General features: G+C 38.3%; 1 protein-coding gene across 1 annotated transcript in view; it reads left to right on the forward strand.

The window, feature by feature from the left end:
* MYOM1 (myomesin 1) overlaps window positions 1-13,545 on the forward strand; it is an 80,239-nt gene that overhangs the window by 9,498 nt on the left and 57,196 nt on the right. Inside the window, exons 3-5 of the mRNA XM_009667099.2 lie at window positions 4,180-4,317; window positions 8,525-8,735; window positions 10,393-10,550. Coding sequence (XP_009665394.2) covers window positions 4,180-4,317; window positions 8,525-8,735; window positions 10,393-10,550 — 507 coding nt within the window. The remainder of the gene's footprint in view (window positions 1-4,179; window positions 4,318-8,524; window positions 8,736-10,392; window positions 10,551-13,545) is intronic.

Below are 13,545 nucleotides of genomic sequence, written 5' to 3' on the forward strand. Positions count from 1 at the left end.
TCTCTGAAAACACCGGCTGGATGCTCTGATACGGTCACAAAGCAGTTAGAAATTTAGTGAAAGATGTGAAAGAAAGTGAAAATAAAACAGAAAGCGTACTCTGTCAGTGCATTAATCCAAGGCGTGCTTGTAGCTGAAATACTGGGCACAGTTCTGATCATCTCAGCTCTAAAAGGACAGTCTGAAGCTAGAAAGGATCAGAGATCAGCAAGGAGGGTTGTGGGATGCCTGGAATGCCTTCCCTCTAGAGAGGCTATGATACTAGGACTCTTTACCTTGAAAGGGGGGCAAACCTGAGGGTGTGAGAGCAACGTATAAAACAGTGAAAAATGTGCAAGAGGGTGAATAGGGAACAATATTTTTCACACCAGGAGCACGTGAGCACAAAAGACATTGCAAAGTAGCAGATTTAAAACAAGTTCAAAGGGAAGTGCCTTCTTCATAAATAAATATGTTATAAGCTCGCTGCTAGAGCATGTTGTGACCATCCAAAAATGAGTGAGTCCAATAGTGGTTATTAAATATGACGATTCAGATGCAACCTCTGGCTCAGGTTGTCCCTAGGACCTTGCTTGAAACTGGAAGGCTTTATCAAGGGAAGTATTTCTTTCACATACTCTCTTTTTATCTATTTTTGCCCGTTGCTGGAAAAGGAAACTGGTTTAAAAGCACCCTTTGATTTATCTAATGTAACTGTTCTCATGGTGGTCTAGCTTAGTCCAGGTCACGTTTTGGAAAGAGCACACTAGTGAGGTAAATCGGTCAGGCTCTCTGAGAACAACAGATTATCACAGGATCCACATGGATCCATTATTTGATTCACAATCATCATTTCTATTCTTGATAGCTGAATGCTCCCTCTTACATACCACGAGAAAATTTTGGGGAGTAATCCTTGCTCTTAGAAGAGAGCACAAACTCTTAACTGTAGCTGCCCCCTCAAGCGAAAGAAAAAGAGAGGAAAAGGTGTCTAGAAAGGTGCTTTTCTGGTCCTGAGCACATACACAATGGCTGATCACTTTGTCAGCCAAGGAGGCAATAACATGAAGGATCCAGGAATATGGAAAGTAATCATAGCTTTCTAGGTAGCTGCAGCGAAACGCATCTCAATCAAACGACATCTGGTTTAGAGAACTCAGACAGAGTGGGAAAATTATGGGGAAGAAGTGCTTGTACAGTATTTTTATCCCATTCATCATATCTCAGTGAAAGTCCCAGTTCCATTTCTGTTTCTGAGGCTCCATTGTGATGGAGATCCATGGCATTAAACTAAAGGATTTGGGTGACTTTTCAATAATGCAAGATGTGGAAGGAATAAAAAAAAAAATATTCAGCTTCAAACATTTGGGGTGTTTGATAAAAAAACACAGGCTGAAGCAATTTATTCTCTCCTTTTCAAATAATTTTAGAGAGGTAAAGCTCTCTAAAGAAAAAAAAAAAGTATAGAAAAGATATCAGCCAAAGGCCTGGCTGAGGGTGAAAGGATCTGCTATATATGCTCTCTGTTAATTTCCTATAGGGGTATAACATCTGGATCAAAACTGAAAAAATAGATGCTAGTCAAGGTCATATTCAATATTGGCTTGTCATCCAAGTTCTACTTTAGGAATGAAGAGTAACCTTGGATTTGATAGTGCTGAAAACACTTGAACTGAGATTTTCACCACATTTATTCTACCTTTATGAAAATAGAAACTTCTTGACATTTAAACTGAGGTCCAAATGATGCTGTGATCCTTCTAGATCCGGAAACAACCAGGAATCAAATGGCTTCCTAAAGGATTCAGTCTAAAGCTCCGTGGAAACCTGAAGGAATTAATATTCAAAATTCCAGCTTTGTCCCATTTTAAAACAGGACAAGAATAAAAGTCATCCTAAGAACTTCAGTTCCTTATAGAGCATTGTTCATTTATGAAAACTAATTAAAATACTTTGTGTTTGATGTTTCTCCCCACTTATTTGATGATGACTTGTCTCAATGCATTTGCGGTTGGCTGTAGTGATTGTATTAAATCATTCCCAAACCCAGGAATGATGCCCTTGTAAATCCTGCTTCATGCTGTCTCTTCCGCTTTTTTATTACTCTGCCTAGGCTACTGCTAAGTGTTTATGCTTGGATTTCTGTCTCTCGAGTTGGCTCCGCTTCCTTTGGACTCCCTCCCTTGCTGTCTTCTGGCAGTACCTGGCATCAGACCCAAGAGCAGAAAGCCTCTCTCTCCTATAGACTCGGGCTCTGCCTCAGCTTACCCATTGCTGCTTGCCACGGTATATCCTGGCTCCTAGCTGTGCCATGTGTGCCGTAGTCCCTGTCTGGATGTAATTGTATTTCAGGGTACAGGGTGAGGAAGAAGGAAGGTAAAGAACTGGTGCACATTTGTTTCCCCTCCAGCCCACACAGAGCGTTTCCTGGCCACGGCGCTGTGTGCGCGGTGACAGTTGCTGCAATGCAGCCACCCAGGAAGCACAGAAGAGATGGCTGCCTCACTGCAGTGCTAGGGTGAGCCAAATATAGTCACGTCTGATGAGGCTGGGACTTGGCCGAAAGGATGGGAAATTCTTCCTGACAGTGTTGGGAATGGCAGAGCAGAGATGTTAGGGCTGAAGGCCTGATGCAGGGGGAGAATATGAAGTTCAGAAGTGGGAGGAAATATGAAGTTCAGACAAGGAATGAGAGCAAGAAGAATAGATGAAAATAACTAAGCCATTAAGAGGGCTAGTGGAGTGGAGACTCATTTAGCAGGAGCTGGGATACAGAGAGAGAACTCAGGCTGAACAAAGGAACAGGCATAAAGAAATTAAGGAGAGACAGATGGGAGAATAAAGCTGAAGTTGTATGATCTCACACGTGTAGTCCCACATGGATGGAGTATTAACACGTATTTTGGAAATTTAGAGAATTTTCCTTGTGTTGGTGGCACTTCTGGAGCTTGGTACCTTTGCAGGGCTGCAGCCTAAAGAAAACATCAGCCCAGGTATATCCCTGCAATCTATTATGTGTTACATCCTCAGGGGCCTAGTGCTAGTATGAATCATGATGATCACAGATATGTTTAAAGAATGCTGCATAGAGATATCAGAGCAGGCTACCTACGCTACTGGAAGAAGGTTTGCTATGTCAGTGTGGTATAATCCGGACTAATAAGCCTTGCTGAGAAATGTCGTGCCTAATTCTGGTCAGGTAGCTGTGCGTAGCGGTGAGCTTATGCCAGCCACATAGACAAACCTCCAGTCCAAAAGCAGACCCACATACGATTTCCTTAGTTGAACTGGAGATGAAAGGACACTTCAAGGACTTAGGGTCCTTGAAGAGTTGACAGCTAATTAGGCTATTCCAGTTCTAAGACATTAAACTGTGAATAACAGATTTGGTATTGCATTTGGAAAGAAGAAGGAAGGTATCTGGAGATCTGTTAATACAATGTGTACTTATGTTAAAAATGAACCCAAATATGACTTCCTCAGATACATTTGATTGATAGCCTTCAGAAACTTTCCCAAGGTGATGGGGAGGGGAAGTCTTTCTTTTGCTTTGCTTTTCTTTATTTCTACTCTCTGTCCATCTACCTGTGCTATATTAAACGACATTATTTCACTCAACTCCGTTTTCCACGGATTAGGTGGTGTGGGAGAGCAGTGGGAATGGCTACACCAGCTGCTGAGCAATATGTTGCCCTACAATTTCTGTAGAGATTTAAAAGCATTATCATTTTGAATGTATTTGCACACTAACATTATTTTGGTTGGGAACCAGACAGTTTCAGGACTTGGATTTGAAAAGGAGAGGCCACTAGTTCAATCAGTACAATCTTCAGAATTACTCAGTGGTCTCAGTGACTGGAGCTGATAGCCTGAATTCACTTCTTATCAGAGAGAACACCTCGGAAATCAATGCTGCAGTTGATATCAGTGAGGGTTTGTTGTCTTACAAGACAGTGTGAGTAGCTGCCAAAAACAAGGTGCACAAACTCTTCAAGTCCCAGTGTTGTGTCTGTCATGATCACTTCATAAAAAGTGTATTTAATTATGTGTTTTTAATAACTCTGAAGCCACAGTAATTAAAAATGCTATTTTTGTTGCTTCTCAATCATGAGCAAAAATTCATAGTTTTTTAATCTTACTTTCTGAGTGTTTTTTAACAGCTTATTCTTTCTGAATTTAACAATATCCTTTTTATTTCAGGCTGAAAGATTCCAATATAATGATTGAAGATCAGTCCTATAGGATGAGTCCCAAAGCAAAGAGAGCAAAACAGAGTTTAATCTCTGAGGACAAAGAGAACAAAGCCATGGACTACTCAGTGCCTATATTCACAGGACGGTATGTTCATTTTCCTTTTGTTTGGTATCTTACTTCTGACACTTTATTAACAAATCGTAAAATAACAAAATCCATTCATCTCTTTACACTTCTGGATCTCAAGTTGATGATTGTTTGCACTTTACATGAGTAAAAAAAAGACAGTGAGAAATTAACTGACGGGCCCCGTATCAGACAGCTTCCCGAGCAAGGACAGATACCTAGGTGTCTGGACTTAGTTTCACACACATGACCACTTTCTATGAAACTAAGATATACTTGTAGGTCATGTACCCTGCCTACTGGGAACTGGCCAAACATTGTCCATATTATTTATCTTACTCTTTTGGTTTGAAGACTTGCTCTGTAATTCAATGTCTTTTACTAAGCATTAAACATAAGGAGACCGCAACAACGTGCTAATGTTGTGTCCTGGCAAAGGAAAAATCTGGAATTAAACCAATTGATTTCCCAAATCCATCATAATGATCCATACTGATCTCACGTGTTGGTGGTGCTTGTTGCAAGGCTACTAGTGATACAATACATTTTACTGCAGAACTGTCCTAAGCGAAGCTGAATATGAACTTTTTACGGAAGCTGGAACCAAAGCAGGCAAGAATGCTCCCCTACCCTTTTGGGGATATGGCATAACGATTTATTATGAGTCTCTGACAGTTCAAGCGTAGTTATTTGTTCAGATTAACACGTACGAGGGTGTGGTATGGAAGACTAACTCCTGATTGGAGACCAGGAGAAGAATTTCTTGCACAAGTGCACTCGAACAGAACCTCTCTTTGACTTGTCTTTCTTCTGCAACACAGCGCTTCTCCTGAAACATTTTAAAGCTGTTTCTGGAAGGCAGTGATCTAACATCTACTGCTTAATCAGCATACAAGAAACAATGTCATTTCTGCTGTGCATCCAGACTTGTGCCTTCATGTGAAACTCTTGAGTTCCACCTTGTTAGTGGGAGACGTTACTGCTTTTGCCGTTTGAGCATTCTGCTTTTGTGATGAGACCAGAAGTTTTTCTACTCCTTCTCTCCTACCATTATGGAGCCATTTTCACTTATCCTTTGTACATTTCTGTGTCAGATTCATTGTTCTTTGATCCAGCCACATTCAGAAGCACACACTGTCACGTTTTTAAGCCATTTCTTTGGAGTATATCTTTTATGATAGAGATATATAAATATATCTCATGCAAAACTTGCAGTAACACAGTTTCAGGGTTTCTCATTACCTGTGTGCTTCACCCAGCATATCTGCTTAAGCAGCAGTAGATTTGCTTTTCTCTGTTATCTGTCTCCCCTGATATCAAACACAAATGTGCTCCCTTTGTATTTATGCTTTTTCTTTATTCCTTTCTTTATTTCTTTCTTTATTTCTATGTCTTTATTTCTTTTATTTATTCCTTTTTCTTTTATTTATTTATTTATTTTTATTTATTTATGTGCCACCCTTTTTTTTTATTCTACAAGAGTAAAATTTAAAATGCTAGTTAATAGCTGGAAATCATGAATGATGGCTGCTACTTCTGGATTTTGGTTTTTACTTTTATGCTAGCTCCTGTGATCTTAACAGGTCATGACCTTCCTTTGCTTCAGTTTACTTTTTGTAAAATGAATACAGTAATATCTAACTCAGTGTCATGGCATGTAGCTTCATTTTTCCATATCTGTATAGTACATTGGGATCCGATATTATAAGATGCTGTAGATTTTTTGTAATTAGTTTAAAAGTATAAAAATGGCATATAATGTTTTTTAGAGTTTAATAGAGTGCCCAACTCAACACGGTATGAAGTGATTGGGGGGGGTTGAAAGGGTTGGGGGACAGGTCTGTTTTATTTTTTTTTATTGGCATCATGTTCACCACTGTGTGCCAAAACTATGGAAGCTGCATACTACATTACTGCCAGATATTTATTTTTGCTTGAAAGATAACAGCTGAAACTGATTCAACCATGCACGTGTTATATATCGTTCCCAGATTCTCCTGTGAAACTGATGTGTTGTTTCCCATGAGCAGATAGCTTTTACAAGGAACAGTTATTTATAAAAGTCACTCTGTGCATTCAACAGAGCTGATACCCACACTGCTGGACGACCTTCAGCACTGTGTCACTGTTTCCATTATTTGATTCTATTTCAGAGCTTTCAAATTCTTTTGCAAAAATTCTCTAACTCAGAGTATGCAGTCCATAACTGCTCTGCTTAAATGCCTAGCCTAATCCTTGCAAGATGAAATTAGGGACAGCTAGCCAGTTTTTTAGAGAGTAAAACACCCAGGGCTTGATTTAGTGCCGTAAGTGCTAAAGATGATCGATAGTGGATATGGCCCTTTCTCACTAATGAATCTAAGCCAGAGGGTTGCATGTAGCAGATATCCATGCAATAATATTTTATATTTATCCTTGATCCTTTTTTGGTTTGATCCTTCATCTCTGATAAGTATTTTCTACTGAAACCACTGAGACTTGACTGCAGAATCAATTTTTAAATGGATTATGTGTTGCTTCTGATACACTTCATAATTTCAGGGACTATTAACTGTTTCTCTTTGATCTGTGCAGATTATAACATGAAGAAATGATTTTTCAATAGCAAAGCTAAATATTTAATACTGTTGATCCACACCATCTGGGGACCAGTACTGTAAAGGTCTAGGCTGAGTCCTGTATTGGCCTGAGGATAATCATCAGCTCTCAGAAGACGCTTTATGCCTTGAGGATCAAGCCCATACTAAGCAGTTGCTCGGATCTTAAGTATCGCAGTTAAGGAGGAATTACTATCAGCTTGCCACTGATTCATTTAAACTGAATATAGATAGCTACATTCATATTTATTAAACTGAGTTTTCAAAATTATCTTTAGAAATCTCTATTCTATTTCTGTAGCTTCAGATGATATTTGTGGGGGTGAGGGCTGATGTGTCTAAGTGAAGGGAACCATCTTGTTGATAGCTATTAGGCTCCTCCTGTTACAGTGGCTTGAGACACAGAAAGTTCAAGGCAGAGTCTAAACACGAGAAGGCAAAGCTCTATGCTGTTAAATAAGTATTTTAGCCTTCTGAGGAATTTTTATGAGCAGTTAATTTTACAGCACATTCCACTGCTTGGCTATCTTGCTTCTCACTGAACTGACAACATACCCAAAGATAAAGGGTTATAGTTAATTTTGGGATAAATCCAAACTTTCCTGAGTGTTGAGATGTGCTAGCAAATGCATAATATTACCAATCTTGAAAAAACAGAGAATATCATTTTTACTAATCTTTTGCAGTTGTAGCAGTAAAGTGTGTTATGATAAAATGGTAAGCCTAGCTTAACCACATTCTAGAAATAAATAGCAGCTGCTAGAGCTGCAAGAAGATACTTAACAAGTACTTAAATAAAACCTCTTTTCATTCTGAAATCTTATGTCATCCTAAAATAACTGAACTCTGCAGAAAAATAATAGTGCTTCTCCTTAGGTTAAGGAACTCTCATTTTATATGCACTCCTATAGCAGCTGTGATGTCCTGACAGTGTTAAAACAATTTAGCGGCAGTGGTACTTCCATATTCGTGTGTGAAAATAAGATTGGACCCATTGAGAGTAACAGTTCTTTGTATCCTCCCTTTGTAGAAAGCCTGAGGGGGATACTGCAAGGAAATAAAAGAATCAGAAATCGTTAAGTCTTCTTTTTGAAAGCATTTGGAAGAACAAGCAGCCTACAAACATAAAAGAACTGAATTTTCTATGAACAAAGAGAAGTTTTGTGATATATTGTGATGCTGATGTTGTATAAATTGAAAATGAGGACCTTGTTGTGCAGCTACAATCTCCTGCCTGCTTTGGTGTTGTTACAACAAATGCCATAGCAGTAAGTCAATATTTGAAATATAAGCCCGACAAATCTGAGGGTATGCCTTATGCTAATCTTTATAGCAATGGAGAACTACAGCAGGAGAATCATTACACTGAAAACGTGCATGACACACTTATCAGGAGAAGCACTGCAAGTGTCTCTGGCTTCAGACATTGAAATGCTCTACCATTCTGCAGTAGCCTTCTGTGTTTCTATTTTGAATACATATGAGATTGTTGTACGGGTAGTGATCCTCAAAGTAGAAATACACTGTGAAAAAATGGTGGCCCCTTCCTTTTACATCCACTGTAGCTGGCTAACCTGATAATTCTCACCATTTTCCAACGGGATTCTGCTTTTTGAAAATTCTTTCAGTGAAGTGAGTATCAGTGGGATCACAGACACAGAAGAAGAAAGAATCAAAGAAAGCGCTGCCTACATTGCCAGAAGGAACCTTTTGGCTAAAGGTGAAGGAGTTAGTGTGAGCAAAGTGGCCACTTCAGCCTCTGAAGAAGAACACCATGAAAAAAAATCAAGGAAAGTAGCAATTCGGGAGTCTGCTGAACGTGTAGCCCTGAAGAAAACGGTAAAAACATAGAAACGAACACCTTGACTGCAAACAGCGTGGGTCTTTCTTGTTCAGTGTTTGTAACATGCCTGGCACAACCGGGCCCTGGTCTACAAACACCAGTGGCAACCACAGTAACAACAGTAAACAGTGAAATGTATTTTCAATGGCTTAAAAGCCAATTATTATCTTGGTATTAGGTGGATGAGAAAAGTGTCTCCGGTAAGCGGCGGGAACTCTTCAGTTATGCTGGGAGGGAGGGAGGGAGATCAGGACAGGGGACCAGTATTTTGTTGTGTCAACGCCTATCGAAATGGCACAGCATTGTTCCCCTGAATTATGAGGCACTCTCTAGGTAACGCTTCTCCATAAGAGGGTGGTGGCTGTTTTACGGACTGGGAACACCTTTGTCCAAAACGCTTAACACAGAGTTTGAATCAGTGTGTAAGTTAGGGAGGGAGTTGTGAAGGACGTCTAGAACGGAATCTCTGATTTTGACTAGTTTTAACATTACTGAGCAACTTGTTAAAAAATAGTATTCAGAGAGTAGTGGCAAATACATTGTGGCCAGCCTGGCGGAACATGCCAAGTGCAGACATGTTTTATTCAGTGAATTTGTTAATATTCTAGGCAGAAGAATTGACAGTATGCTTACAAAATATGCTCGTGACAACAGGTAGGAAAGGTTATAAACACTTTGAAGGACAAGGTAAGAATTCAAAATCATCTTGAAAAACTGCGAAACAGTCTGAAGGTGAAATTTGATTAAAAATATGGAAATTACTACATACAGAAGAAAAAGAACAAATAAATGAGGAATGCCTGGCTATATATAAGTACTAGAGGATCTGGGAGTTATAACAGGTCATAAATTTAATGTTAGTAAAAACCATGATTCCGTTGTGTAAAAATATAAATGCCATTCTAGAATGCATTAACAGAAGTCTTGCAATGAAAACACAGGAGGTAATTATTCAATTTTATTGGAAACTGTGGGATCTGTGATACAACAGTGAGTAGTTAGCATTTTACGAACGCTGAGGACAAGTGAAACGTCTTCAGAGGTGAGAAACAACAATTGTAAGGAAAATAGGTATTGTGTAGTTTATAAAAAACTGAGAAGATTATGAAAACTGTCTTCTTTTAGTAACCTTAAGGGAGCTGCAATTCTTCATACATATGAAAGTTAGGGCAAAGTTAGCATTTTTTTTTACTAACTCTATGGATAGTCGAACAGTTGAAACAGTTTCTTTGGGAGGAGGAAAGATCCCATTAGCAAGAAAGGTTTGAGAGCAGGTCTGTCAGGGATGTTCTAGGCATAGATGATTTTGTGTTAGAAAAGGTGTACAGAGGATATCTGAGTTTGAGACTGATTTCACCTTTTATTTTGTATTCCAAAAACAAGACTTAAATGTGGAAAAGTAGTTTACTTAGAATAGTCCTAAGGAAAAAAATAAACAAAAAACCCCAAACTCCAAATCTAGTTGTTTTGAAAGGAGAACATCTTGAAGGTGAAAAATATTATTTCATGTCTCCAAGTGATATAAACACATTAAGTGTGTCTATCTCAGTTTTAAAATCTTTTCTTCTCTCAAAAGTTTTCAAAAATGCTTTTGAGTACAGATAGTTTGCACTTATAAGTGCTGAAGTTTATGATGAAATGTTTCTTTTCCAGCTAGAAGATACTCAGGCATTCCACAAAAAGTTGAATCAAGATAAACTTCTACATGCTCCCGAGTTTATTATCAAGCCTCGTTCTCACACTGTCTGGGAAAAGCAAAATGTCAAATTTCATTGCACCGTGGCTGGCTGGCCAGAACCCCACGTTACATGGTAGGTTTGTATCTCTATCATTGAAAGTCACCTTATAACCAATATCCAAAGTTATCTTAGTGAATGGGGTATTTTTTCAGTAAAGATATAAGATCAATATAGAGGCCACCCTTTTTTATTGTAAACACCTTTCTAGGTACCTTGTACAAAAAGGAAGCAAAATACTAAAAGGCAAAACATCTCTTTGCAGAAAAACTTAACAATACGGATACATAGATAAAAATATGTATATAGTTTTCATAGCGACATCCAAAATACTCTTTCTGTCTTCTGAGGAGGGAAAAATAGCAGTATAAGATATCATCAATGCTTTCTTTAAGAGGATGCTTTCTAAAGGCTTCCGTGTACTGTACAAACGCTGTTGATGTCCCTGAAGCATTAATGTATGCTTTTGCGAAGAAATAGGTGCTTAGCTGCTGAGCAGTTGTAGTACTCAGTCTCAGTGAAATTGAAATCTCATGGTGCAGGGTGTTTACAGGGAATACATCATAATAATTTGAAGTGAAAGGCCATGGATGGATTTAGGGCCATCCAAGTCTATTGAAAGCTTTGGAGTCCATTGGAAGTTTTCTATTCACTTGAAATGTCTTTGGACCAAGCCTTCATTGTAAGAGCTCCAAAATAAACCCTTGGACATGGCTGAAGGTGTAATTTGAGTCTTGGGTTAAAGTTTGCCAAGCCTGCAATTTAATTTAGCTTATTGACTTGTGAAGCCTTACTATCTCACCATCTTGATCTTTGATCTTTGTTATCTGATTTGTGCCTCACAGGTATGAACAAGTTATTCAGATAATAGTTAATGACTTTTTTCAAATGTGAAATGAGATTTGATGTTCAGTTTTTAATTTAAAAGATTCTTCCATAATGCATATGTAAAGCGAACAAAGAATAGAACTACATTAGCATTACACATTAATTATAAGTCATTATTGTAGAGATTCTGTTTGTAGAGACTATAGGAAACATCTACTATATCATGATGTTAAGTAATATTCCTGGTTTGTAGTTTACTATTTGAATTACTTAATAGAATCTGTATTTATTCAATACCTACAAGACCTTAGTATCAGGACTTGACAAAAAGTACATTGAAAGCACATTAATAGGCCACACCTGATGCCCAGCAGTCACTTGATCTCTTTTCTTAAATTTTAACCACCAATAGTAATCTCTGCATGAACACATTTTTCCAGTTGTATAAGAGCTGTAAGTGCTCAACTTTGACATTCATCTCAGAGAGGATTCCAGACAAATGTTTCAGATCTGATCTCGGTTGAACATAAGCAACGGTCAGCCTAGGATTTACGGTCATAGCTGTAAACCACCTCTATAATCTGAATCCAAACCAAAAAAAAAAAAAGGTCTGAACCATTTTCACTTTTGTTGAGATTCACTTTATCCCAAAAACCTGACGTGGTTAAACCAAGCCTTGTGCTATTTGCCTTTGCGCTTATTGAAGTGAACCAGCCTTTCAACAAAGTGCTAAATGTGGATGGTGGAATTTAGTATGTTTTTTTACTGTGCATTTAAACTCCAAAAGGACTTTACTTTGCAATGGGCTACTAATGGAAAAAGTGATTGCACTGCCATTTTAGCAGGTGGCTTTGCTCAGAACAGCGCTGGCCTGGATCTGTCAGTTTTCACTCAGCATTTCTAACTAAATGTCAGTCATGTATTCCGAATAGTCATTTTTTGTATAAGCAATGAAGACCTTTTCATGCTGTGCATGATCAGTTTTAAATCTCATGCACTTTCTCTAAAGAAAATCTTACAGTGTGATATAGTTGTTCTTACTGCCTTGGAAAAAACATATGGAAAATCGACGACACTTGAAACCAGTAGCAGAAAGCATAAACTATTAGTGCATAATGACAGCGGGAGGTTGCAATCCAGCATTAGGTAATGACGTGGCTGTTCTGGAATCTGTATTTCCAGAAATAACGAGTGGTCCTTCTAATGCGTAAGCTCTATTCTTTCCATAGAGGAATGTAAACAAGTGAAAACTGAATCAATTATTTTTTACTAATCTGATAATGGAGATAAAAGAAGTGAAAATCTTCTAAATATTGGCCTGACTCAGTCAAAACTTGGTTCTGCGTAGCTCTGCATGCTAATAAATGCCCTCACTGCGCCCAGAATCAGAGGGGCGCCCAGCCCTTTGGAGGAACATTTAAGAGACTATGGTGTCAAGTCCTGTTTCATAGAGCAGGTCAGAGACCGAGCGCACGTAGTCATATTCCCTGAAAAACATTAAAATCTGATGACATTATTCTATTTTTTAGGCTATTTGGCACAGCACATGGATTATAAAGATGCACAGATGTTCGCAGGCAGATCAGTCTGGGGAGCACTATTGCACAAATTAGGTGAAGAGTGGTGGTAATGGATTTACTCTTAGTTGACCTATGTATTATTACTTCTTTCAATTCAGGATAATGCAACAGCAGATCTGTAACGGAGACAAAAAATTCTGCTACTATTTGAAGTGTGGAATAGAGGGTAGAGGAAATGCTGAAAGTGCTGGAAGGCAATTTTTAGATTTATTGCAGTTGTAGCTTTATCTTGAGATATATTAAACTAATAATATTCTTCATAAAAATGAAATTGCATATTCCTAACTTGTTTGGTGAAGTGGGACACGCTACTGATAATGGACCGGTCCCCTTCCTTAACTGAAAGTCACGAGAGAAACTAACATTTAAATCAAAAATGAAGAAGCAAAATGCTTTTGGATGGATATTTATTATGACTTATATATAAAAAAAAAGCTTGGTTAAGCTATGTTCAGTAAAGACATGAAGATATTTTTATCTATAGTCATTTATATTTCCATTCCCTAATATGCACCTCAAGCAGCACAAGGAAAGCTACGTTAAATGAATTCACTGTCTTAGGGAACATTCTTTCCTCACAGACCTCTTCAAATCAATCACAACGTACCAAATGCAATTCTGTGTTAATTTTATTAGACTTCCATTGTTATATCACCAGTTTG

Source organism: Struthio camelus, chromosome 2 (genome assembly GCF_040807025.1).
Source record: "Struthio camelus isolate bStrCam1 chromosome 2, bStrCam1.hap1, whole genome shotgun sequence".
In the NCBI taxonomy this organism is placed as follows: domain Eukaryota; kingdom Metazoa; phylum Chordata; class Aves; order Struthioniformes; family Struthionidae; genus Struthio; species Struthio camelus.